Source organism: Accipiter gentilis, chromosome 7 (assembly GCF_929443795.1).
Source record: "Accipiter gentilis chromosome 7, bAccGen1.1, whole genome shotgun sequence".
Lineage (NCBI taxonomy): Eukaryota > Metazoa > Chordata > Aves > Accipitriformes > Accipitridae > Astur > Astur gentilis.
The window spans coordinates 8,709,041-8,733,079 of record NC_064886.1 but is presented as its reverse complement, the minus strand read 5'-3'; the positions used below and the strand labels follow the sequence as shown (position 1 = coordinate 8,733,079).

The following is a 24,039-nucleotide window of genomic DNA, read 5'->3' as shown; positions in this document are numbered from 1 at the left end:
CCGGGGAGGGGCGGGGCCGGGCGGGGCCGGGCGGGGCGGGGCTTCACCGCCCCCACCCCCCGGAGCGGCGGCGGCGGCGGCGGCGGCGGCGGCGGCAGCAGCGGCGGCGGCGGCGGCGGCGGCGCTGCCATGGCGGAGGCGGCGGTGCCGTGCCGGTTGCAGTACCTGGAGGACGCGGATCCTTTCGGCTGCGGCAGCTTCCCGGAGCCGCGGCGAGCCCCGGTTTACGCCGTGGCGGAGGCGCTGGCCCTCGGGGCGCAGCTGCCCGCGCTGCACCGCCTGCTCGGGGCCCCGCTGCCGGTGAGGGGGAGCCGGGGAGCGGGCGGGGAAGGCACCGGGCTTGCACCGGAGTGGGGAGGGGGGAGATTGTCGGCTGGAAGGAGCCGGGGAGGCGAGTGGACGGGGCGGTGTGTCCCCGCCGGAGCCCGGGCAGCGCTCCCGGTGTGAGTCACGGCGGAATCCCTGAGCCCCTGTGGGAGATGCCAGTTCTTGGCCGGCCCCGGATGAGTCGGCGGGGAGGAAGAGGATGTGCTTGCTCAGAGCAGGCAGGAACTCGGGCAGGGGGAAGCAAGACGAGGGCAGGCGTCCATCCCCGTGTCGTCGGGGCCGAGCCAAGCAGCACGCTCCTGCCCCAGCATACCCTTTCTACTCCGGTTACCGGGAGCGGAGCTGAGCCTCGGCGGGAGCACGCCGGCCCCCCAACACAGGGGATCGGGCCCGTGTCCCTGCTCGCTGCAGCACGTGGGCCTTGGGGAGGAGGTGGTGGAGCCAGACGGCCACCAGCCCCTCGCCCGTCTGCTTTGGTGGCAGCTTTGCCACCGGAGAGCAGCGTGGAAATTTCGTGCTGAGCAATTTCCTCCAGCCAGGAGGAAGGCAGGAGGCTGAAGCTGAAGTGAGGCGCCGTGTCCGGCTTGGGTGTCCTCAGGCCTGATATAGGCTAGGGAGCAGAGGGGACAGGTGACGCCCCCCCTCCTGGGTATCTTCTGTTGGTGTGATGCTTTCAGACCATCCTTTACAGGATGGGGCAGGCTTGTTTTCCTCCTTAGGAACATGGGACCTTTGGCAATGGCTGAGCATCTCTGTCTTGCAGCACCACAGAAGCGCAGGCAAGGGAGGCAGGAACCCAGGCAGGCAGGGGGAGTGTGCCCTGCCCGGAGCCAGGCAGGAGAGATGGGGGCAGCAGGAAGGGGAAATCTGCTCGGTGTGCCTGGCACGGAGCTTGGTGGCCTGCCGGGGCAGAGGGGATTGCTGCGAGACCTTTGCCTGTAGCAAAAAAACTCCCTTTCATCTCCCTTTTCATTTTTCTTGGAGCAAAGCAGCAGCGTCCCATGTCGTCGCCGTCATGGGATTTTTAGGTGGTGACTAAATGGAGTTTGTTTGGGAACAAACAGCCCCGAGACATGACGAATGAGGCAAACTCAAATTTCAGGCATGTGCTCTCCTCCCCGGGCAGGAGCTGGCTGTAAGGAGATCGCCAGCCCGGGGTGCTGCTGTGGTGGCATGCAGGGGGCTGGACATGACGTTCCCGAGAGCAGGAGCATCACAAGGAGGTCCTGTGCCCGGCAGAGGTGTGTTGATTGTGGGATTTCAGGCTCTGTTCTCTGCCTAAGCCAAGCTCTGGGTGTTTTTTTCTGTAGTTTCCCTGCATTGCCCCATGACCCTTGGTAAAATCGCAGGCGAGCAGCTAGGACCCTGCTCTGGGCTTATAAGCCAGATTCCTGGTTTATATAGATCATATAGGTTATAAACCATGCTGCTTTTATTACACAGAGCTTTCTGAGCCAGCGAGGGCTGTGGTACATCCCAGCCTGACAAGCTGGGATGCTGGCTGGGGCTTATATGAGCTGATGTCTTCATAGGGAGCCTCCTGCAGTGGGATTTACACACTGCAGAGCAAGGTCAGTCTCCTGAGCCACCCAGTTCAGTCCAAATTCGGAACTGGCACCGCGAAGCCCTGCAGACATCATTACCCTGGCACGACCAGCCGAAACCTCCCTTGGTGCCCTTTGTGCCAGGTAGCGCTCATCTCCATTACTCGCCAGCCTAAAATTAGTAAATGAACAGTCGGATTTTTCCCAAGGAACTGGCTGTAAAAAAAAATTCAGCTAGGGATGCCTGGTGCCGGGCTTGTCCTGCTGGACAGCGTGCCTGGAGCTGCAAAGCACCAGCAGGAGGATGCCACGGCCGAGAGGGAGCTGGGCTGGGGGTCCCCGCATCGATGGAGGAGGACTGAACTGCAGGCACCTAGGGGATGAGCTGCCATGGGGGACCAGCCGGGTGCTGCCTTCCCCGGGCACGGCAAGACTGCTCCCTGAGCGGGGAACAGCCTAGAGATGATGAACAGGAGGTTTCTCATGCCAGCATCGGTGCCTCGAACAACCCGTCCTGCCTTGTGACACCCTCAGCACTTCCTCTCCCCAAGCACGACCTGCTGCTGATGACTTTTTCATGCTCTCCGGAAAGCGTGTTTGTGCTTGAAAATACCTTCCCGCTTTGTTTGTGGCTGCTGCATTGTTCGGCTCCAGGCCGATACTATCTTCTCTTGCTTTCCAGCATTTTACTAGTACCCTTGGGTGATGCTTGCGTTGGGTGTGGGGGTTTTCTGAACCTCCGCAGGCAGGTTTTGACAGGACAGGTTTTTTTGGCTGTCCCTTTGGTCCCCAAAGGCCACTGCGCTCACTTGTCCCCGGCACTATCTCACCTCTGAATCTCAGGATTTTTCCAAACAATTGCAAAATCCAATGGGCAGGAGCTTTGCTTTCCCCTTCCTCCCCTGGAAACCTGGGGAAGAGTAAAGAGCTCGTTGGCCTCGGTGCCGTGAGCTTACTGCGAGCTCTCGGACTTGATAGAGGAGAGCTGCTGGGGTGACCTTGGTGCACACATGAAGTGCACAAGCCCCATGCCACCAGCCCTGCTTGTTCTCTGTTTCCTAACCGGCTTGAGGGGGGTTTTTGCTGAGGGTCTTTGCCCCACTTGACCTCTGGCAGGCATGAAAGCAGTGAGACAGGATTGTTGGCAGTGCTGACTTAACTACTTTGAAACTCTGCCCTCTGCTTCTTGCTGAATGCTTAGAGCCGAGTGTCAGTGCTCAGCAGCCTCTGGCGCTCCCCGGCTCTTGGCATGGTCTTCATGTGGGTCCTGGGACAGGAGCCACGGCAGGCTTTCGTGTCATGGCTTTGCCAGGATCACCGGCTGCTCGCCAGGACTGGGGTCCTCCTGCTGCTGCTGAGAAATGAGGGATCCGTTAATGAGCAACAAGCCTCAGAGGAGGTTCAAGAGGGATGTGCGCGAGCAAGTGTGCAGTTCTGGGCTAACTGGGTGACCTCCAAGCCTGGGGGGATCTCTGGGTATTATTATTTTTTTGCCCCCTGCCATGATAAGGCAATGGCAGCGCTCCCATCCACTTGCTGCAATCTGTCAGGCAGGAGCGGGCAGGAGGCAGCAACCAAGTGCCCAGGTAATAAACACCTCTCTTAGCCCTGAAACCGAATCACGGTGAATGTGCTTGGTTGCTGGCTAGCGTTACTCCTGCAGTGTAGCTCTATAAACCATAAGTCCCCATATGTTTTGGGAGGGTGGGCAGAGGGTTGTGATGCCAGGCGTTTCTGACCCGCCAGTGCCTTGTGTTTAACTGCTGCCTCAGGAGCAAATAATATATTTTTTTTCTGTAATTTCCCCATAGCCTTCCTAGAAGAGCTGCAGAGACATTAGGAAATTGTGGTTACTGCAAAAAGAAAGTGTTGGGGGGGGGGGGGGGGGAACGGAAGTGTTTCCCCTGCTGGCAGATAAAGAGGATATTCACTGCCTGGCCTTGGAGCATCCTCCCGGGTGGGGATGCCGTGATAGGGGTGAGCAGGAAGATGTGATGCCATGGTGGGTGGCATGAGTTCACCAAGGACGGAGGTTGCCTCCATCTCGGAGGTGGAGATGTCTCTATCTTAACCCCATGGTTTGGGAGGGAGGTCCCACTTCAGGGGGAGGTGGCTTTCCCTGGAGGCTCACTTGCCTGGCTTGTGTGTCCTCACTGAGCTTCAAAGCCGGCCACAGCTGCTGGGTGTTGGTAGCATCAGGGAGATCCATGTGTTTTTACCTTTCCCATGTCTCAGATTTGAGGGAACAGGGTAGATAATGAGTTTTTAACACCGGCAGGGAAACCCTCTCTGGGCCGTAGGGTCCTTGTCCCCCTCTGGGGCTGCCACCGGCATCTTGTCCTCAGCAAGACCCCAAAACCTCCCCATGCCGTGGATGAAGAACATGAGTGCTGCTGCAGGATGGCTGGGATTCCCAGGAGCCGCGGGCTGGAGGTGTGAGCGTGGGATGCTTTCCTCCCCCAGTTCCACTTTGCCTGCAAGTCCCCATGACCCTCAAAGCCCAGCTCATTTTAAAATGCTTTTACAGGCAGGAGGCAGATGGATCACAGCTGCCCTGCGCCGGGAGCTGTCAGTACCCCGTGACACCGACGTGCCGTCCCCAGCAGCACAGCCCCGAGGTCCCGGCTCAAATCCTGCATGGTGTAAACCCCTCATCCAAATAACCATTGTAACCCCGGCCCTGGGGCAGTCAGTGTTCCCTGGCGCGGAAGTGCCACCCCAGATTTTTGGCAGGGCAGCACGAGCCTGGGACAGCCTGTATCCATCCCAGGGGGCTGGTGCTCGCCAGGGGGGTCGCAGCTAAACCCAGGCCCAGTGCTCGGAGCATCCTTCATGGGGAGTGCCGCCAAGCTCACACGGGAAACACGCCGGGTCGAGTCCCGGGGGCTTGGCTTCCTCCGCCAGCTGGGACATGTCACCAGCCCCAGTAAGAGCTGGGGATGTTAACTCCGACTTGCCGGGGCTCTGGCAGCCCAGAGAAGGCAAAGTTTTTTGTGTTGGAGCTGTGAGTTGCTCTTTGCTGTGTTTGAGTGCCTGGGAAGATGCAAGAATGCCTGGGCAGATGCAGGGATGCCTGAAGGGATGCCTAGGCAGATGCAGGGATGCCCAGGAGAGCCTGTCCCTGTGGAAGAATCGAAGCTTTCCCCGGTAAGCAAACCCTGTGTGGGGTTAGCGTTAGTGATGCCCGTCACAGAGGCAGAGCTGGCAGCCAGGAGCACTTGCCCGGTGCCAGCAGCCTGTGTTTGGTGCACGTTGCCATGGCCGGCTGGCGTGGCCAGCAACCGCGGGAGGTGGAGCAGGACACTAACAACATAACAACTGTGTCTAACCCAACAGCAGTGCCCTGCCAAATTGCCTGTTATCCCAAGGCTTAGTCAGGGTCATTAATTATTTTAATGCACGTGGCATTTTTTTCTTTGCCCTCTGGTTTTAATGTCAGGCTCGCAGTGAAGTTGTACGTGCGAGCTCTCGCACGATCTTGTGACTTGAGGAGATGGGGCTTTCATGGAAAGCAACCCCAGTGAGATGCGGGAGCTGTACCCAGCATTGCTGTGGGTCATCAGCCTGCCCCTAGTGTGGCCAGGGCAGGGTTTTATATAAAACCCAATAATAGGGTTTTGTCCCCAGTCCTCAGCTCCCCAGGTGGTTACACAGCACTGCTGTGCAGATTTAGAAAGGAGCAGCAGTTCCTTGGAGGTGGGGTGAGCTAGGAGGGGGGGGCTGCAAATGCTTTAGGAACAGGTCCAGATGCACTGGGGCGGCAGGGGTGCTTGAAGGCAAATTGCCTTGTCGCATCAGGATTTCACCCAGGAGACCTGCCTGGGTGCTGTGGGGTGCTGCTGGGTCCCAGGTGGCTCAGGGGCTTTGTGGGTACCATGCCTGGAGCACCTCTGGGTGCTGTGCCTGCTGGTCGGGGTGCAACATGGGTTCTGTATGTGGACTTTTGGGTAAGATGCCCTCACCCCAGCCTTGCCTTGGGCTGTGCTTTTCCCTGTCCCACTGGAAGATGCCACATAGCTGTGGGCTGAGCCAGAGGCTGTGTCAGCCAGGGGACATCCCTGTGGGATTTGCTCTGGTTTGGGGTGTCCCTGGCTGGGCAGGGTGCCTTGGCAGTTCCCGCAGACCCAGTCCCCACAGACGGAGGTGATTCACGTGCCCAGGTGAGGAGACAGATCCTACCCCGGTTGCACCCCAGCTGACTAAGGGGAGCCCCAGGGCATGGATCAGCCTCTTCCCATGGCTCCCACCCAAGGGATTGCCGAGGAGCCTGGCGGCAGCAGGCCCGCCCTCGCTCTGCCTTTTCCCAGCCTGGGGCTCCATGTTTCTCGCAATCCGCTACTAAGCTGGGGCAGAGGGTGCTGGGGCATCTCCCTGCAGGGCCAGCACTCGGGGACGGGGTGGGACCTGCCACCCTGCTCCGTGATGTGTCGGCCTGGTGGGTTTGCTGCAGGTGGGAGGGTGACCCAGGGATGCTGCATCCTCCGGGAGCCAGGAGGGAAGTAGTGGGCACAGGGGCTCAGCCTGGCTGTCTGCATCCCCAGCTGGAGGACTGCACGCTGCAGGTCTCTCCCTCCGGACACTACCTAGACCTTGACTTGTCCCTGCTGGAGCAGAAGGATGATCTGGAGGGTTTCTACGAGGAGGTCAGGTGAGGCATGTGGGGTGCCTGAGCCCTCCGGGGCCAGGACGCGGGGACCCCTTGTGTGTGTGAGTGCTGGGGGCTGCAGTGGTCCCACTGCAGGCACTCACACGGCGTTTCCCCCACTTTAGGAAGGGGAGACGGCCAACCCTGATCCTGCGCACACAGCTCTCCGTCCGAGTCCACGCCATCATCGGTGAGTTGGGGCTGCTCCTTCTTCCAGGCTGGTGCGTGTCTGGTGGCTTGCTCCCCTGGGGGGTTTGGTCTCTGCAGTGAGTTTTGGCTGGGCTTTTTGTGATGGAGAGAGGGACCAATACAGCCCAGGGCTGCTCCCACACCATAAGCCCTCCCAGAGATGCAGGGGACATGGTCTCCGCGAGGCTGGTGGGGACCTGCTGCGTTAATCCCCTCCATCCTCAGAGATCGGGACTTTTGTCTCTTCAGCTGGCAACCCACCGACCACTGCAGATATTCTGGGTCATTCAGGCAAGCTCTAAATATAGCTTTGCAGAATACAAACAAATAGCTTGAGTGCAGCAGAAAGCACTGTCACGGTTTTGGGCAACCTGCTCGGAGGTCCTGCAAAATGTTTGGGAGTCTCGAGCCTTTTTTCCTCCTTAGCAGGGACAAAAACAAGTGCTGAGCAGAGCGATGCTGGCTGGGCATCAGCTTGCCGTGCAGGGCTGCAGCCGAGCGATACGGGAAGGGGCGGGAAGGCCGGGGTCGGGGTCATGCTCTGCCAGTGGTTCCCAGGCTCCGGCTGAGCCCCAGGCTGCTCTGCTTTCCCTCTCGGCTGCTCTGACAAGCCAATGAGTGAGCGGAGGAGGCTGCCAGGACCTTGTGTTTTACAGAGCCCTCATCGGCATGTCTGGAGGGCAACTTGAACAGCTCGCTTTTGGCTTGTGACAGCTCTAAAGCTGACCCAAATAACTTGGGATGCTCAGATAATTCAATTCTTGGATGCGGGAAGTTCTGGCTCCCGATGCTTTTGGTCTCCGCTTGTGGTAACAGGGCTTTCTGGCTTCCCATTGCCCCGGCTGCTCCATGTTGGCTCCTACCTGCAGGCACCGTCCCCATGAGCACGTAGTCTCCATCCAGCCTTCAGCCCAGTGACTGTCCTATTGTCCCCGAGCAGCCGGTCCGTCCCTCCCATCGCCATCCCGCTGCTCTTCCCAAGCCACGGGGCTACTGGGGGTTCTGGGACTGTGCCAGGGCTGTGCCCGGGGAGGGACGGCTAAAAGTAGCTCTGCCTCCTGCCCGTGTTCCTGTTTCGGTTCTGCACAGGAAACCAGAGGGGATATTTATGTCATTGCTGGGCAGAAAAAAAAAAAAGGCAAAAAAGGAAATAGGAAGGTGGCAGGGCTGAAATAAGTAGTTGTGGAACTGCAGCTGCTTCCACCCTGTGTGTCTGACAGCCAGACTGTGCCGGCATCCTGGGGTGACGGTGCAAGAGTTGAGTCAGGACGCGGGGCTTTCCCAGGCAGCCGGGAGAATTTCGGAGCCCTGCTTCAGCAGCAAGCCCCTGCGGGCCAGGCCATCATGCTGCGTCTCTCCATTCCTTCTAGAGAAGCTGTACAACTCACAGGGGCCAGAGCTGCGGCGATCTCTCTTCTCCCTCAAGCAGCTCTTTCAGGTACAGTGATGGCAGTGCAGTGGGGGGTTTGGGCCGGGGGGGGCTCCCCCAGGGCTGGCTGCCTTCCCGCGCTGTGGTAACACCTGACCTTCACCCCGCAGGAGGACAAGGACCTGGTGCCAGAGTTTGTGAACCTGGATGGGCTGACGTGCCTGATCAAAGTGGGGGCAGAGGCCGACCAGAACTACCAGAATTACATCCTCCGGGGTCGGTATTTGGGTACAGGGCACTTCTCATCCCCAGGGAGGAAGGCTGGCACTCAGTGGGGGCGAGCCAGCGAGTTTGCCTGGGCTACCTTGCCAGCAGCTGCCAGACCTTGCCCTTGGCGTGGCAATGCTGTGCAGGGAGGGGAAAGCTCTACCCCTGCCTGCTGCAACCCTGCCTGCCATGCCGTGACCCTGCCCACTCTCTGCCTTGCAGCCTTGAGCCAGATCATGCTCTTTGTGGATGGGATGCAGGGTGTCATCAACCACAATGAGACTGTCCAGTGGCTGTACACGCTGTCGGGAAGCCCGGTAAGCCCCCGCTGTCCTTGTGCCCACCACTGCACCCCCACCTTCCCTGCTTGTGGCTGTCCCCTTGCACCATCCCTTGGGATATTTACCCCACCCTTTGCCTTTGGGCTCGGTGCCCTGGTACCTTTGGGTGTGTTTGGTCCTGCTCCCACCCATCTGGAAGTCACCCAGGGTCTCCAGAGCTCCCCGTCCTGATGTGACCGTGCTCCTGGGCACAGAGCTTGAGTAAGAGAAGGTCCCACTCCGTGTCCCTTCCCGGTGCCCCTTGGCCATCAGCATCACCCTTGGCCCCAAGGCAAAGTCCCCAGCCCTGGGCCATGGGCACAGCCACCCTGCAGTGCCCCAGCATTGCACTGGCAGCCCCCTGCCACCATCCCAGCTGCCATCCCTTGTCCCAGTTTCGCCTGGTGGTGAAGATGGCACTGAAGCTGCTGCTGGTGTTCGTGGAGTACACGGAGCCCAACGCCCTGCTCCTCATCCGTGCTGTCAATGCCGTGGACAGGGCGAGAGGTGGGTGCAGACCCAGCCACCATGAGGTCCCCGCTGGGGGGACGGTGTCCCCCCATGGCCCACGTGTCACCTTTGCGTGTCGCTTTTCTCAGGCATGTGCCCGTGGTCCAACCTGATGGCCATTCTGGAGCAACGCAACGGGGCTGACACGGAGCTGCTGGTTTTCGCCATGACGCTGATCAACAAGGTCTCGGGGAGGGTGGCAGGGTGTCCCCATGGTGCCGTGCTGGCGGGGCTTCGTGTGGGTCACACCGGTCCCAGCAGCGTCCCTCTGGTCCTGCTCAGACACTGGCAGCCCTCCCGGACCAGGACACCTTCTACGACGTGACAGACTGCCTGGAGCAGCAGGGCATGGAGCGGGTGGTGCAGCAGTACCTGGGCAGCAAGGGCACCGACCTTGACTTGAAGCAGCAGTTCACGCTCTACGAAGTGAGCGGGGCACCTGCGGGATCCGGCTGCGTGCCACGTCCTGTGGCAGCGGGGAGGGCGGGTGTGTGGGGTGGCAGGGGTGCCATGCCTGGTGCCATGCCCCCCCGGCCCCTCTGCAGAGCGCTCTGAAGCTGGAGGATGGGGTAGAGGAGCCACCTCCGGGGGGACGCAAGGAGAGGAGGAGGACGGAAGAGGGCCGGCGTGGGTGGCGATCCCAGGGTGGCTGCCCGGAGCCTGGGCCCGATGCCCAGCCACTGTTGGGGTCCCCTGACACTCTGAAGGAGCCCCTCACCAAGGACACCCCGGCTGTCCCTGTGCCAAGCAGTCTGGCAGAGTAAGTGCAGCTGGAGGGGATGCTCCCGGGATGGTAAAGATGCTGGGATGTGGCATGAGCAGCACTCGGGTCCATCCCTGGTGCTGGGGTGGAGGGCAGCGCAGTGGGACCTGCTCTCAGTCCCTGTCACCTCTTCTTCCAGACCCTGTCCCAGCAGCATCTACAACAGCGCATCCAGCGTGCGGCTGGCCCTGGCCTCCCCACCGGTCGAGAAGGAGCAGCTCCCGGGCCCAGGCGAGCGCAGCATCTACAAGTACGGAGCCAGGAAGGGCTGGGTGCGTGGGGGGGGCTCCCAGGAGCGTGGGGCGTACCTGTCCCAGGGGGAAACAGGGTCAAGGTGGTCACCAGGGCTGGAGAGAAGTGTGACGGGGGAGTAGGCATCTGAGAGGGTCTGGCCAGGGGCTACAGGGCATCCTTCGGGCACTCACAGCTCTGCTCCAGCTCCTCCTCACTCCTTCTCTCTGCCCACGCTTGCCCTCTCCTCTGCCCACTCTTTCTATCTTTCCTTTTGCAGGCTGCGCCAAACTGCCCCTGTCTGGTAAGTGCCTGGGCTCTGCATGCGTGTGTCCCCTCCCAGCGTGATGCTCCGGCAGGAGGGGGCACTGCCCTGACCTGCTCGCTGCTCCCATCCCTCACCTCTTCCATCCCTCTCCTGTCCCCCTCTGAGCCCTGCCTGCGGGACCCCAACCCACTTCCCGCATCGCCAGCATCCCCCATGACGTGATGGCACCCTCTGATCCTCCTCTTCTGGGGTGAGGTCTCCCTGCTGGAGGTGGCACAGCCCATCCCGGGGCTGGCAGGGGGCTGACATCGCCATCCTGGTGGCAAACTGGGTGGTTCTGGTGGTGGGGAACGGTGCCCTGTCTCGGCAGCACCCAATGCCTTGTGGTGCCTGAGCAGGAGGGGACTTGCTGGGGCTCTCCTGGCTCCCCATGTACTCCAGGGCCATGGGGTGATGGTGGGGCGAAGGTCCCACGCTGGAGAGCTGCCAGGTGGGTGTGTGCAGGAGGCACAAGCCCCAGAGGGCTGCTGGCAGTGGGGGCTAACCCCTGTTTTCCCTCAGGCGGGAGGATGCCCCCTCTTTGCATGGGGACAAGCCTATTTTGAGGAAGTTTGAGTAAGTAGAGGCATGCGTGTGTCTCCAGGCATGCGCTTCCTCAGGCCAGCACCCGGCCGGAGGTGTCTGGGCGCTGGCCACGCAGGGCATGAGGAGCAGGAGGGTCCCCACGAGTCTCTGCCCGGGCACCCTCCTGGGTTTTGCAGCTTTTGGACAAGGGTTGTGCTGAGCATCAGGTCCATTGGGATCAAGAGGTGATGGTAGCACCCTGACAGCACGAGTCATTGGCTCCCATGGGGCTGTGGCATCCCTGTCCCCGAGCTGTGGTGGCATCACCTGTCTCTCTGCAGGGCTCAGACGAGGTTGAATCCTCTGGGTCCCCAATGCGGTGTGGCCAGTGCAGGGGGTTTCTGTGCTGTGGGGCTGGCTGTGCAGTGTGGCATGGCATGGTTTGCCCATCGTCCCCATCCCTGCCTTGCTGCCAGCCAATGTCCGCTCCTGTCTTGCAGAGCTCGATTCTTGGAGAACCTGGCTGCAGCCCAGAAGGAGAAGATCTCTTCCATGGCCAAAGGACGGCCTGATGTCCTCGGCGATGCTGCGCTGGAGCATCCCACCACTCTTGCGTGGGACAGGGACAGCGGCACCCCTGAGCCTGGGATGGAGCCGCTCAGCATAAGTAGGTGCTGCCGGGGCATGTGTTCCCAGCTCTGGCTCATCAGGGTCCCTGGGGTGGGTCTAAGTGGCCCTTCTGCCCCCAGCCCATGCCTGTGATGCCCAGAGCCATGGAGGGGCTGGGTGGTACCTCCCTGCCCCGCTCTGAATACTGGCATCTAAGCACACCCCATTGGGGAGCAGGACCCCAACTCTGTGTGCAGCCCAGCAGCATCTACCCTCTCCGAGCGGGCTATCCCAGCCTCTCCCCCTCTCCCTGCAGGGTCTCGCCTGGCTCGGCCAGACACCACTGACTCCTGCAGCACCATCTCTTCTGACACCAAGTTTATGCTGGACATGCTCTATGCCAAGGGCTCCTTGGAGCCGGGGAGAGAGAAGGTCTTCCCCGAGGTCCCGTCGTCCCTCCTGGTCCAGGGCAAGGTGGAGATGGATGCTGAGGGAGGTGGCAGTCAGGAGCAGGAGGGTACCTGGCACCATGGCAGGGCTCCAGACGGGCCAGTGGCCAGTGCCCATGCCAAGCTGGCACGTGCCATGTCCAGCGTAGATGCCGAGACCCACGTGCAGAAACTGGAGAACACTGGGATGATGCCCATCAAGAAGGATGTGGAGCTGACATGGGAGCACCTGGAGGCCAGCCCCATGCAGCTGAAGATCAAGGACCTGGACTTCACTGATCTGGGGGAAGAGGAAGACTTTGACATCTTGGACAAAGGGCCCATGGCCAATGGCTCCTTCCTCCCACCCGGTATTGAAGCTACAAGTGCTGGAGCCCTCACGGTTCCTCCTCCACCTCCTGCGGTCCCTGGCTGCCCACCACCTCCACCTCCGCCTCCTGCAATCCCTGGCTGCCCACCACCTCCACCTCCACCTCCTGCGATCCCTGGCTGCCCACCACCTCCACCTCCACCTCCTGCAGTCCCCGGCTGCCCACCCCACCCAGGACTGCCAGGCCCTTCAGCAACAGATGGCCCCTCCCAGGCCAAGAAGAAGAGGACGGTGAAGCTCTTCTGGAAGGAGCTGAAGCAGCTGGATGGTACTGTGGGGCCAGGCAGGTTTGGCCAGGCGACACTGTGGGCATCCCTGCAGAATGTCGAGGTCAATGCTGCCAAACTGGAGCATCTCTTTGAGTCACGGTCAAAGGAAGTGCCAACTTCAAAGGTACCAGTGGGTTGGCACCCATCAGTCAAGGGAACTTGAGGGGTGGGAGGAAGGCTGTTAGTTCCTGTGGGGACCCTAGGCATGCACTGTCACCCCTACTCTATGCTGAGGTTGGGTACCTGCAGCCTGAAGGCTCAGTGGGACGGTGATGGGCAGCGCGTAGGTTTGGCTTACCACCAGGTCCCCGATCGGCTCCCCGTGTCCATGGTGTTTTCATGAAGGCGAGCCCTTCGCCTGGCTGTCCACATCCATCCTGTCCTCTTTGCAGAAGGCCATTGATGGGAAGAAGGTGGTAGTAGTGCTGGACCCCAAGAGGAGCAATGCCATCAACATTGGCCTCACAGTGCTGCCACCCGTACACATCATCAAGACAGCCGTCCTCAACTTTGATGAGTTTGCGGTCAATAAGGAAGGAATTGAGGTGAGCACAAGAGAAGCTCATCTCCTCTGAAGTCCTCATGCAGGTTATTTCCTCTGGCCAGGAGGCCTCCATGCCATGATGCCTGTGCTGCCAGCCCTGGGGTGACATGTCCCATGGTGACATGTCTGGAAGTCTGACACATCCCTCTTTGTCTGCTCTAGAAAATCCTGACCATGGTCCCGACTGAGGAGGAGAAGCAGAAGATCCAGGAGGCCCAGTTGGCCAACCCTGATGTGCCTTTGGGCTCTGCAGAGCAGTTCCTGCTCGCCCTCTCTTCCATCAGTGACCTCACGGCCAGGCTCCAGCTCTGGGCCTTCAAGCTGGACTACGAGAGCCTGGAGCAGGTACAGAGCCATGTACCCCACCTGCCCTCAGCCCTCTCACCGCTGCCAGCCCCAGCAGTGCTGAGCACTGAGCCAAGCGTGTTCCTGGTGGGGACCAGCCGTGTCCAACTACGGGAGGTGCCGTCCTGGCTGGGGACGGGCTGCAGGTCCCCAAGGCAAGCATGGGCTTGGGTTGACCATGAGTTGATTGTCCTCATGGGCAGGGGTGAATGCTGAAGCTCCCAAGCGAGAGGGTGGCCAAGGGGTCTCACCTACCTCTCTCACCCAGGAGATTGCAGAACCGCTCTTTGATCTGAAGGTGGGCATGGAGCAGCTGGCCAGAAATCACACCTTCAAGTGCATCCTGGCCACACTGTTGGCCATGGGCAACTTCTTGAATGGCTCCCAGGTGAGGAGCAGGGTGAGGAGGGATGCGGCCTGTCTTGAGTGCTGCAATGACAGGACCAGCCACGGTGCATGGATACCCAAGAGGGACCATGGGAAACCTGGGACAGTGCCTGAGGCTGGGTGGTGCTGGTGAGGGCCCAGTGGGTCTGCAGACTGGAGGCCTGCTGGAGGAGGGATGGAGAGGCCCTGCTGAGTCCATTGGGGTTTCAGAGCAGAGGCTTTGAGCTGGGCTACCTGGAGAAGGTCTCAGAAGTGAAGGATACGGTGCACCGGCAGTCCCTGCTCCACCATCTCTGCCAGATGGTGGTAGAGAAGTTCCCAGAAACCACTGACCTCTACTCAGAGATTGCCTCCATCACCCGCTCCGCCAAGGTAAGGCAAGGCAGATGACACCTGGGCAACACAAAGGTGTAGGTCCCATGGCTGCCCAGCTCCACCAGCACGGCCAAGGGCTGATGTCTTGTTCTTCCAGGTTGACTTTGACGAGCTGGCCAACAGCCTGGTGCAGCTGGAGCGGAGGTGCAGGGCCTCTTGGGACAACCTGAAGGTGATTGCCAAGCATGAGACCAAGCCGGTGCTGAAGAGCAAGCTGACGGACTTCCTCAAGGACAGCACCCAGCGCATTGTCGTCTTGAAGGTGGTACACAGGCGCATCCTCAATAGGTCGGTGGCTCGAGGTCGTGGGGACATGGCAGGAACCCTGTGGTCCTGACACATGGGGACACCACTGTGACCGACATCCCTGCAGGTTTCACTCCTTCCTGCTGTACCTGGGGTACCCAGCAAGCACAGCGCGGGATGTGAAGGTGACGCCCATCTGCAAGCTGCTGCGGGAGTTCGCCCTGGAGTACCGCACCTGCCGGGAGCGTGTCCTGCAGCAGCAGAAGAAACGGGCTGCCCACCGTGAGCGCAACAAGACCCGGGGACGGCTCATCACCGAGGTACAGGGACACTCAGCCAGCTGCCACCACCAGGTGATGCCCCCCCAGGTCCCCAACGCCTGTCTCTCCTCCTGCTGCAGACCGAGAAGTTCTCTGGCATCGCTGAGACTGCTTCACCACCTGCTGTGGTGTCCAGCGGCCCTGAGGAACAGATGGAAGCGGGTCATGAGAGCATGAAAAGCCTGCTGACTTCCCCCGTGGATGCCCCTGCCCGCCGCAGCCGGGCCAGCCGGGGTAGGAGCGAGGTGGCAGAGGCACTGAAGGCATGCCCAGCTGGCTGAGCACAGCTGATGCTAGCATCCCCGTTGTCCCCATGCAGGGACAGGGCACACCACCCCAGCCCAGGGCTCTCCAGCCCAGGAGGATGTTCCCAGCTCCCCAGATGATGCTTCGGATGAAATCATGGACCGGCTGGTGAAATCGGTGACTCACAATGCCAATCCCCGGCCCTGCACCAACAAGGAGCGCAGGAGGTCCCGTGGCAATAGGAAGTCCTGTAAGTCCTGCTCCTGTCCCTGTACTCTGTCCCATCTCTGTGGCCGTGCCCGGATGCTTTTTCCCCATCTCTGTGTGTCTGTCCCACCTCTGTGGCCCTGTTCCCATGCCCTGTCCCTGTACTCTGTCCCCTCTCTGTCCCTGTTCCTGTACCCTGTCCCATCTCAGTGTCCCTGTTCCTGTACCCTGTCCCACCTCTGTGGCCCTGTCTCTGTACTCTTTCCTGTGTCCCTGCCCAGATGCTCTGTCCCATCTTTATGTCCCTGTCCCATCTCTGTCTCTACCTCTGTGTCCTGTCCCGTTTCTGTTCGCATGCTCTGTCCCCATGCCTTGTCCCATCTCTGTGTCCGTGTCCCCATGCCCTGCCTGGCGACTTCCCCACTGGCCACCCCTGACCTCCCATGTTGAGCCCACCAGGCCACAGCAGAAGGTACCCCGAGACCAGACGATGCCACTGCACCCCATTGCCACCCCTCCCCTCCCCAGCATGCCAGTACCACCATGGCCGGGCAGGCACCCATCATGTGGGGACCCTGGCAGCCAGCGCTGCTCGTGCTGTTGCTGCCATGCTCTCCTCTTCCCGCAGTGAGACGGACGCTGAAGAGTGGGCTCAGTGATGACCTGGTGCAGGCGCTGGGCCTGGGCCGGGCACCTGGCATGGAGGTTTGAGGGGGTCAAGGGGGGCTCGTGCTGCTCCTCATCTCCAGCAGCCCCCAGGGCAGGACATGGTAGCAGCCCCTGCTGCTCCAGGACTGGCACGCTCTGCACCCTTGGTCTCGTCTTGCTTTTCCCTGCTGGTCTCCAGTTCCCGGAGGTGCAGGCAGCAGGATGGGAGCGATGCCCCAGAGCTGCTCTATGGTGGCCGGGATGGAGGATGCTCAGCGCCCATGCATGGGCATGGAGGCTCGGCATGCATCTTCTCAACAGTATTATAGAGGGGTCAAGGGGCTGGACCCAGACCCCCTCTGGGAACTGGGTCTGGCCCGTTGCACCTGTGACAATAAAGTGATCTGACACACTGCTGGCGTCCCTAGTCCCTGCACCCAGGCCACCTTGCTGCTGGGCTGGGATGCTGGAGGGTCTTGATGCCATGGGCTGGAGCAGGCAGTGCTGAGGGTGGGGGTAGGAGTGAAGGGGTGATGCTCCCCCCAGGATCCTTGGGGAAGCCGTCGCCCTGGTCCTGAGCAGGTTGTGGGTGCTGCTGGCATCCCAGCCCCGCTGCCTGGGGCAAGCGCTCAGTCTGCAGCAGCCAGCCCTGGGGTTTGCAGGCACTGTCATCCCTCCCAGGGACAGCGTGATCCCCTCTGTACCAAGACAGCCGGGGGGACGCTGCCAGAATGAGTGAGGACTGCTGCCAGTCTCAAGGCTGCATGCTCAAGGGCAGGAGCGGTGGCTTGAGCGCAAGCCCATGATGCAGTCAAATCAAGAGTACATGCCCCATCTCAAACCTCTCCTGGGGGGCTTTCAGCCAGACCTGGACCTGAAGGCAGGGTCGTTCCCTTCCCAGAGTGGGTCCAAGGCACAGCAGCCAGGTTGCCCCCTGTATACCTGGCCCTGTCCAAGCTGCAAGCCTCAGAAACATCTCCCTGTGCTTGGCAGAGACAGGCTCCCTCATGATGTAAATGCAGCAAGGGTAGCCGTGGGGCCTGGGAGATGTCCAGACAGGAACATGCCACCTCCTGGCTTGTGCCATCCCAGGCACAGATTAAAACCCACACTGGGTGCTGACTGTGATGCTCCCCTTGAGTGCTAGATGGTGGGTGGGTACCATTTCTGAGCATCCCCCTCTGCCAGCTGCACTGCTTTGGGCACCATCACCCGTGGTAGAGGCATTTGGGAATGGTGTCGCATCATTCATCATGGCAGCTCCACCTCAGTGCTGCCTCTAGCCCTGAAACACGCACAGCAGGTCGCTGCGGCTTTCAAGGAATGAAGAAAAACTCCACCGGGCAGGGCAGCTTCTTCCTCCCGGTTAACCTCTGCCCAGGGTTGTCCCTCTCCCGTGAGTTTGGACACCCTGGTGTCCTCAGAGGAGCCGGGCAGCGCCAGTCCCCCCCCCCCCCTTCCCCCCCCCAGCTTGTGACGTGCCTGAGATGTTCTCGGGTGGCTCTGGGGACAGCAAGATACCATGCTAAGAGCTGCAGGTGCCCCAAGGTGTGGTCTGGCTCTCTTCCCCTCTGGGTGCTTGACTTGGGTCCCCAGAGGATGAGGAGGTCGCAACAGGTGACATTGAGCCACTCAGATGCACAGCAGGAAGGAGAAGGAGGTAGGAAAGCATCTTCCCAACCCTGTGCACCTGCCCCAGGTACCCAAACTGACATTATACATGTGAAAACCCCAGGACTGTTGCTCCCTAGGGCTTGCTGGAGGAAACTGAGGCAGGATGCTGGGGAATGCCCCCCACCCCAAGCGGTCTGGCAGCACTCAGGGCGGCCGTGTCCTCAGCAAAGCCTCTGCCAACCCCTCTTCATTTTTTTCCAGCTGGTTTTTTTTTTTTTGCAGCCTTGGTGATATTTCCAGGATTCCCGGCCCGGCCCCGGGCACACGCTGCCTGCCCTTGAGCGGCGCCTGAAGTGCTTGGCTTGGCCGCGGCGCAAGTGGTTTATGCCAAAAATACACCAAGCAGGCACAGCCCCCACCTCGGGAAGGAGAGGGGGGTGGCAGGATGCCGGAGGCTCCTTTGTGAGCAGAGGCAAGGTCATGGGCTGCCACATGAGGCTTGGTGGGGACCCCAGGCAAGTGCGGCCTCAAGGCAGCATCAGCAGAGATGGGGTAGAGGTGCGGCACCCCCCTCAGGAGGATGCTCCGGGTGGGATGAGGTGACCCTGCCGGGGCACCTCGTGGCACCCAGCACCTTCATCCCTGCCTCCATCCCTGCCAGGCGTGGCTCCTGCCCATGCCAGCCTGGGGCCGCCAGCCTGGGGCCACCAGCTGTGTCCTGCTGCCACGAGGGGGCACGGCGGCCACGCACATGGCAAGGCCACCCAAAACAATGCCTCATGTCCCGCCGCTCCTCGGATGCTTGCCCGCTGGCCTTCAGTTTGCTCTTCTCCCCTCCCTGACACCCAGGGGGGCTGCACCCTGCTCCCCCACCCCGGCGAGACGTCCTGCCCCTTCCATGTCCCCGGTGAGATGACAGCCACGTCCTTGGTCCCAGCCGTTTGTCTTGCTGGCAGGGACGAGCTCCCGTCCCCCTGCGCTCGGCTGTCTCTCCAGCACTCGTCCCTGGCCCCCATCACACCCTGACCCCCTTCCAGGCGGGGGCAGGGGGGGGAGGCTGAGCAGGGGACAGTGGGGACGAGCCCACCTCCACTTGCTGTCACATCTACCCTCTTTTGTAGCAGTTTGGCAATGGAGACTCACTCCCACCCTTTACAGAACCTATGCTGGAAGATGTCCCCTGCCTCCTCCATCCCATCCTGCCAGCCCTTTCCGTGGGACTGTCCCAATGCGGGGTCCTCTTTGCCACCATGCTCCGAGGTTGGCTCCAGCATTGTGCCACATGGGCACAGCCCCACGGCGCGGGCGGACCACCCATGGTCCTAGGTTTGTGGTTGCCATGAAGCCCTACCACTTTGTGCGAGAAGCACAATGCCCATCAGGGACAGCATAACCTCACTTTTGCTCACAGCTCGGAGCCATCCAGAGCACTTCTTGCAAGTGCCACTGCGTCCTGGCCACTTTCCAGGAGCATCATGATCATCTGCCTCCTCCAAATTCCTCCTGCTCATTCCAAATGTCTCAGCTGGAGGAAGATTTCTCTACCTCCTGGCCCCAACTCGCTTGAGCAACCTGGGGCTGGTGACACACTCTGCTCTGCAGCTGCCTTCCCGGGTGGGATGGAGGTGTGGGATGGGAACCAGGACACATGGTTGCCATGACCTACTGCCCTCTCCCCTGAGGGCAGAGGTGGCAGGATGTCACCTGGAGTGTGGCCCAGCCGGATTCCCCTGGGATCTGCCTCATGGCCAAGGTGGAGCCACGTTCGCCCTGTCCCCATCTCCCTAATATTGAGGCAGATGCCTCGTGATGAGGATGGGAGAGATGGGACATGGGAGGGTGATGCTGGGCTAGCAAAGCAAGCCTGGGAAGGGTACCGTGCGTGCCCAAGGAGATGGGGGATGCAGAGTACTAGGCATTAGCGGAGCTGGGAGCACTTCAGAGTGTCACCGACGCTTCCCAGCCTCACCGAAGGAGCAAGGTCCCTGCAGCCCAAAAGCAGCTCTTGTTTGGAGAACCGCAGTGCAGAAAGTCTGGCTGGCAAAGGGGCTGCCAAGGCTGCATGGGTGAGCAGGCATGGTGACATGGGGTCCTCACTGGGGCGGAAAAGCTCGAGGTCAGGCTGGGGAGTGGTTTCCCAGAGGTGAAACATCTCCCAAAGACATAAATGCAGCTGGAAGCAAATCCCTGTTTTGTAAATACCTGGGGATCACGTGCAACCTGAAAAAAACAAGTCAGAGGCAGGAATGTTCCAAAGATGAGGGGATTTGCAAAGAGTCAGATCCAGGGTCAGTGCTTGGCTGGATGCTCCATGCTGCCAGCTATGCTGTTCCAGGGAGCAGCCCTGGTACTCCCTGAAGGAGCTGCTCCAGCTGCAGTACCCCAGGAACAGAGAGGTCCTGCCAGGAGCTAGGGAGAGCTTTGGGCTGTGCCCACCACCCAGCCAAGGTGCATGGAACCCCCTGCAGATGGAGGATCAAAGCCTGGGACTCAGGCTGACCCCAGCAACGTGGCATCAGATGCATGGGATGATGGGCACAAGGGGTTGCCTGTGTTTTACAGCAGCAAAACATAAGGAAAGCCCCCCAAAAAGTCCTCAGTCATGGCCCGAAGTAAGTTGGAAACAAGGGATGGAAAGTCCTGGGGGAAGAAGGAGGAGAAGATGCCAGCATGAAGAGTTAAGGTGGCTCCTTGGGCAGCTGTGGCTCAGGTTGGCCATGCCATGGGAAGTGCCTCCAGGCTGGGCTTTGCTAGACCTGGTTTCCATGCCCTGGGCTTGGAGAAGGATCATGGGGACATTAAAGTGTTGGGTGCAGGTAAGGCTTCCTGGAGCTGAGCCTGGCTTAGCTGAATCACAGCAATCCAAGGATCTGCCCTCCCCAGAGAAGAAAGCCACGATAACAGAGAGCTCCCACTCCAGCAGCAAAGTGCAACCAGAACCCACAGAACAGCGCAAGTTCAGTGGTAGGACACAAATATTTGATGCTGGGAGTAATTAATCACTGTCCTCTGCAAGACACTTTGGGTCAAAAAGAGAGTTAATTCCAGGCAGCGCAATGGCCTTTGTCACTCCTGAACTGTTTCTGGCCCCAGCTGCCAATGGGCTCCAGTGTCCCACATCTTCACAGCAAAGAAGGATGGACCCGCATCAATCCTAAGGGCTCTTTGAGGACATGGTGTGGGAGAGGAGTCCCATCTACTTTAGTTAGCAAGGGACACTTCCAGTACCCCCTTTCCTGTGGGCTTGATGGTCCATGGTAGGTACCCAGCCCACAAGTGACATCCAAAGGGGCCCCAGCCCCAGTCCCCTCTCCTGAGACAACTGCTCCCCGGGAAGGACTATACCCCATGGCCTGTGCAAGGCAGCAAGTGCTGGCACAAGTCTTCATCAGCGCTGAACAGACAAAAGTGTCCTGTTAGGCGCTCACCTGGGTGGTGTTCCCTAAGGAGATAATAGCTGTGGAAGAAGGACTTGCTGTTTTGGAGAAGATTAAGTACCTGTGGGAGCAGGGTGGATGAATCACATCCCTCATGGGCTTAGAGCCCCTGCAAATGGCTCATGGCACTTCAAAAACAATGTCATGAATCTTTTGCAGATGAGATTAGGGAGTGGAACAATTATCTCAAAACCTGTTAGTCATGGGAGGCTCCAACCAAGCTGGAGGAACAGCCTAGGGCAAGGGGAGCACTAGGAAAATACGGTGTGTGTCCCCGGGGACCTGCATGAGCAGCCCCAGGAAGGGTGTGGGAGATGCCTGCAGTTGAAGCAGCCCCGCTTCCCCTGAAAAATGTGAACTGTAATTAGCAGAACAGTTATGGAAGAGCTCAAGTAGGTCAAAAGGTAATGGGGCTAGCACCAGCATTTCCTAACAGCACAGCACGTCTGGGAGGCACCCTTGGGTGTTGAGCAATGGGAAGATGAAGAAGGCCAGGCTCTGCCTTCAAGGGAATAGCCACCAAGGACAGCCTAACTGCACGCCGACCATTTGGAGGAGAGCTGGGGAACGGCCAGGGCTGGCAAAGGGCGCTGGAGGTCCAACCCCATGCCACCGGACCTCTTGGTGACAACATCCATGGAAAGCCCTGACTGCAGCTGACAGAGCACACCATAGCTATCTACAACCCATCTTGAGGTGTCCCACAAGAAGGGCATCCTGAGACCATGTGTGAGGAGCTCTGGAAGAGATGGATGAATAGACACCCAACCCAGCTCTCAAGGAGACGCGTGAATCCATGTTGCATCTACCCTTTGTGAAACACCATCGTTGGTATGGAATCTACGTTCTGGTTGTCTCTGTAAAGCACCGTATCCCTGATCCCACTTCCTTGCATGCCCTAGCAGCTCTGGCTCGGCCGGTGCAGTGGGGGATGCTCTCTCAGGAGACCACATCTTTGGAAAACAACCTTTCTCCAACGGGATTTTTCAAGCCCTGGTGAAGCGATGAGTGGAGATGTTTAACAGGCTCCTCTTCAGAGCACCAGTCCCCCACGGCTCTGCCTTGTGGCCACCTCCATCGTTTTCACCAAGTTCAGTAGACCAGTGCTGCAAGCAACTGGATTCCTGCAGGAGAGCCTGCGGCCATGCTGTTGGGAACATCCCTCCTCCTCCTCTACCTCATCGGCATTCCTGGCATTCCCCTGCCTGGAAAAGCAGGGCTGCAAACCCAGCCAGGTCCCACCACCACACCCCAGCAAAACCACCCCAGCCTGTTCGACACTGCACTTCTGCAGCGCTGCCGTCCCGCTGATGAAATGTGTTTTTTCCGCTGGTACCACAGGGGTTGTTTCCAAGAAGGATAACACAGGCATCTGCTCCCATTTCCACCACCATGCCAGGGTTCGTGGGGTTTGGCAGGGGTGGCCGGCACTGACAGCAGCCCGGCTGGCAGAGTCCAGCTTCTCCAGGATCGGAGACCGGTGTCAATGCTGGCAGGCGAAAGCCTCTCGCCCTCCACGCAGAGGGCACCAAGGGTCAGGCCCACGGCAGGGACGCACGAAGGATCACCAAGTACGGAGGCTTGGTGAAATATTAAAGCAAGTGCTTAATAAAGTGAGCCCAGCGGCAGCAATTACCCTGTGTAATAAACCTGGAAAGGAGAGGACTTTACCCCCCCGGCAGGGGCAGTGCAGGGAGCTCCTGCCAGCGCTCACTGGAGGTGGCATGGACCTGGCGCCCGGCACGGCACGGCAGGGCTTCCCTCGAGCCTCGCGGCACCCGCCGGGGCAAGCCAGGAGCTGACATCCCAGCACGGTTCGCGTGCTGCAGTCCCACAATAACGCTGGGGAGCCGGGTGGCAGGGTGCTGCCTGCTCCCGGTGGCGAACAAAGAGTGGGGTGCTGAGAAATGGTTTGGGATCACCCAGGGGTTGTTAGCCCCGCATCGTAGGGAGCAGCTAGGAAGGGATTCACACCTTACCTGCCTGCTCCAGGCACCAGGAGAAACCCAAGCGTGGCTGGCCAAGGCTTCGGGACCCGGATGGCATGTGGCCCAGCGCCCGTGTGGTGCTCCCCCAGCAGATGAGCAGGTCCTGGGGGCACCACCCTGTGAGGGGAGACCCCAATGGAGGGGTGGCCCTGGGGGGAGGCTCTGCCCTGTGCTCCCCTTGTTCCATGGGATGCGGGCGCTGGTGGCACTGGTTCTGGCTCTGGCAGCAGGCAGGGGACCTGCCCTCCTGCCGAGCGGGGCTGAATGCACTGCTGCTTCCCGCCGGGAAGCTCTGCCCGGCATAGGCACTGAGCCAAGCTGGGCCAGGCCGAACGAAGCCAAGCTGAGCTGTGCCAAGACATATCGTGTCAAGCTGAGCTGAACTGAGCTGAGCTGAGTTGAACCAAGCTGAGCTGAGCTGTGCCTACCTGGGTGGCACAATGTCCCGAGCTGTGCTGACCCGAGCCGAGTTGAGCTGTGCCATAGGTGGCATGACATCTCAAGCTACGCTGAACCAAGTCAAGCCATGCTGAACTGAGCCGAGCCAAGCTGTGCCGTGTTGAGCCTTGCTGAACTGAGCCGAGTTGAGCTGAGCTGCGCCTACTTAGGTGTCATGATGTCCTGAGCCATGCTGAGCTGAGCCAAGCCAAGCCGTGCTGTGTCAAGCTGAGCTGTGCCAAGCCGAGATGTGTTGAGCTGTGCTGTGTCAAGCCGAGCTGAGCCAAGTTGAGCCATGCTTACCTAGGTGGCATGATGTTCTGAGCTGTGCTGAACCGAGCCGAGCTGAACCGAGCTGTGCCGAGGTGAGCCGTGCCGAGCCGAGCTGTGCCGAGCCGAGCTGTGCCCAACTAGGTGGCATGGTGTCCCAAGCCGTGCTGCGCAGGGTCGAGCTGAGCCAAGGCATGCCGTGCCGAGTTTAGCCATGCCTTCCTAGGTGGCGTGATGTCCCGAGCCGGGTTGAGCCGAGCCGAGCCAAGCTGAGCCATGC

General features: G+C 60.2%; 1 protein-coding gene across 2 annotated transcripts; it reads left to right on the top strand.

The window, feature by feature from the left end:
* Nucleotides 1–95: 95 nt before the first annotated feature.
* On the top strand, nt 96–16,424 carry FHOD1 (formin homology 2 domain containing 1). Of its 2 annotated transcripts, XM_049806967.1 has the most exons (22): nt 96–300; nt 6,413–6,519; nt 6,642–6,706; nt 8,076–8,143; nt 8,245–8,350; nt 8,564–8,658; nt 9,057–9,168; nt 9,261–9,355; nt 9,454–9,597; nt 9,717–9,931; nt 10,074–10,184; nt 11,498–11,664; nt 11,923–12,818; nt 13,087–13,239; nt 13,401–13,583; nt 13,852–13,971; nt 14,181–14,342; nt 14,443–14,633; nt 14,719–14,911; nt 14,992–15,145; nt 15,231–15,407; nt 15,993–16,424. In XM_049806967.1, the coding sequence occupies exons 1-22, from the start codon at nt 130–132 to the stop codon at nt 16,073–16,075; spliced, it is 3,768 nt and encodes a 1,255-aa protein (XP_049662924.1). In that variant the 5' UTR covers nt 96–129; the 3' UTR covers nt 16,076–16,424. The 2 variants fall into 2 exon arrangements, with proteins under 2 accessions (XP_049662924.1, XP_049662923.1); XM_049806966.1 differs by lacking the exon at nt 15,993–16,424 and having other exon boundaries at nt 15,231–15,986.
* Nucleotides 16,425–24,039: the final 7,615 nt, after the last annotated feature.

Coding starts and splice junctions, on each gene's coding strand:
- FHOD1 (XM_049806966.1), top strand. CDS start 130: ATGGCGGAGGCGGCGGTGCCGTGCCGGTTGCAGTACCTGGAGGACGCG. Junction 10,185..11,497: donor GGCGAGCGCAGCATCTACAA/GTACGGAGCCAG, acceptor CCTGTCTTGCAG/AGCTCGATTCTTGGAGAACC. Junction 12,819..13,086: donor AGGAAGTGCCAACTTCAAAG/GTACCAGTGGGT, acceptor TCCTCTTTGCAG/AAGGCCATTGATGGGAAGAA.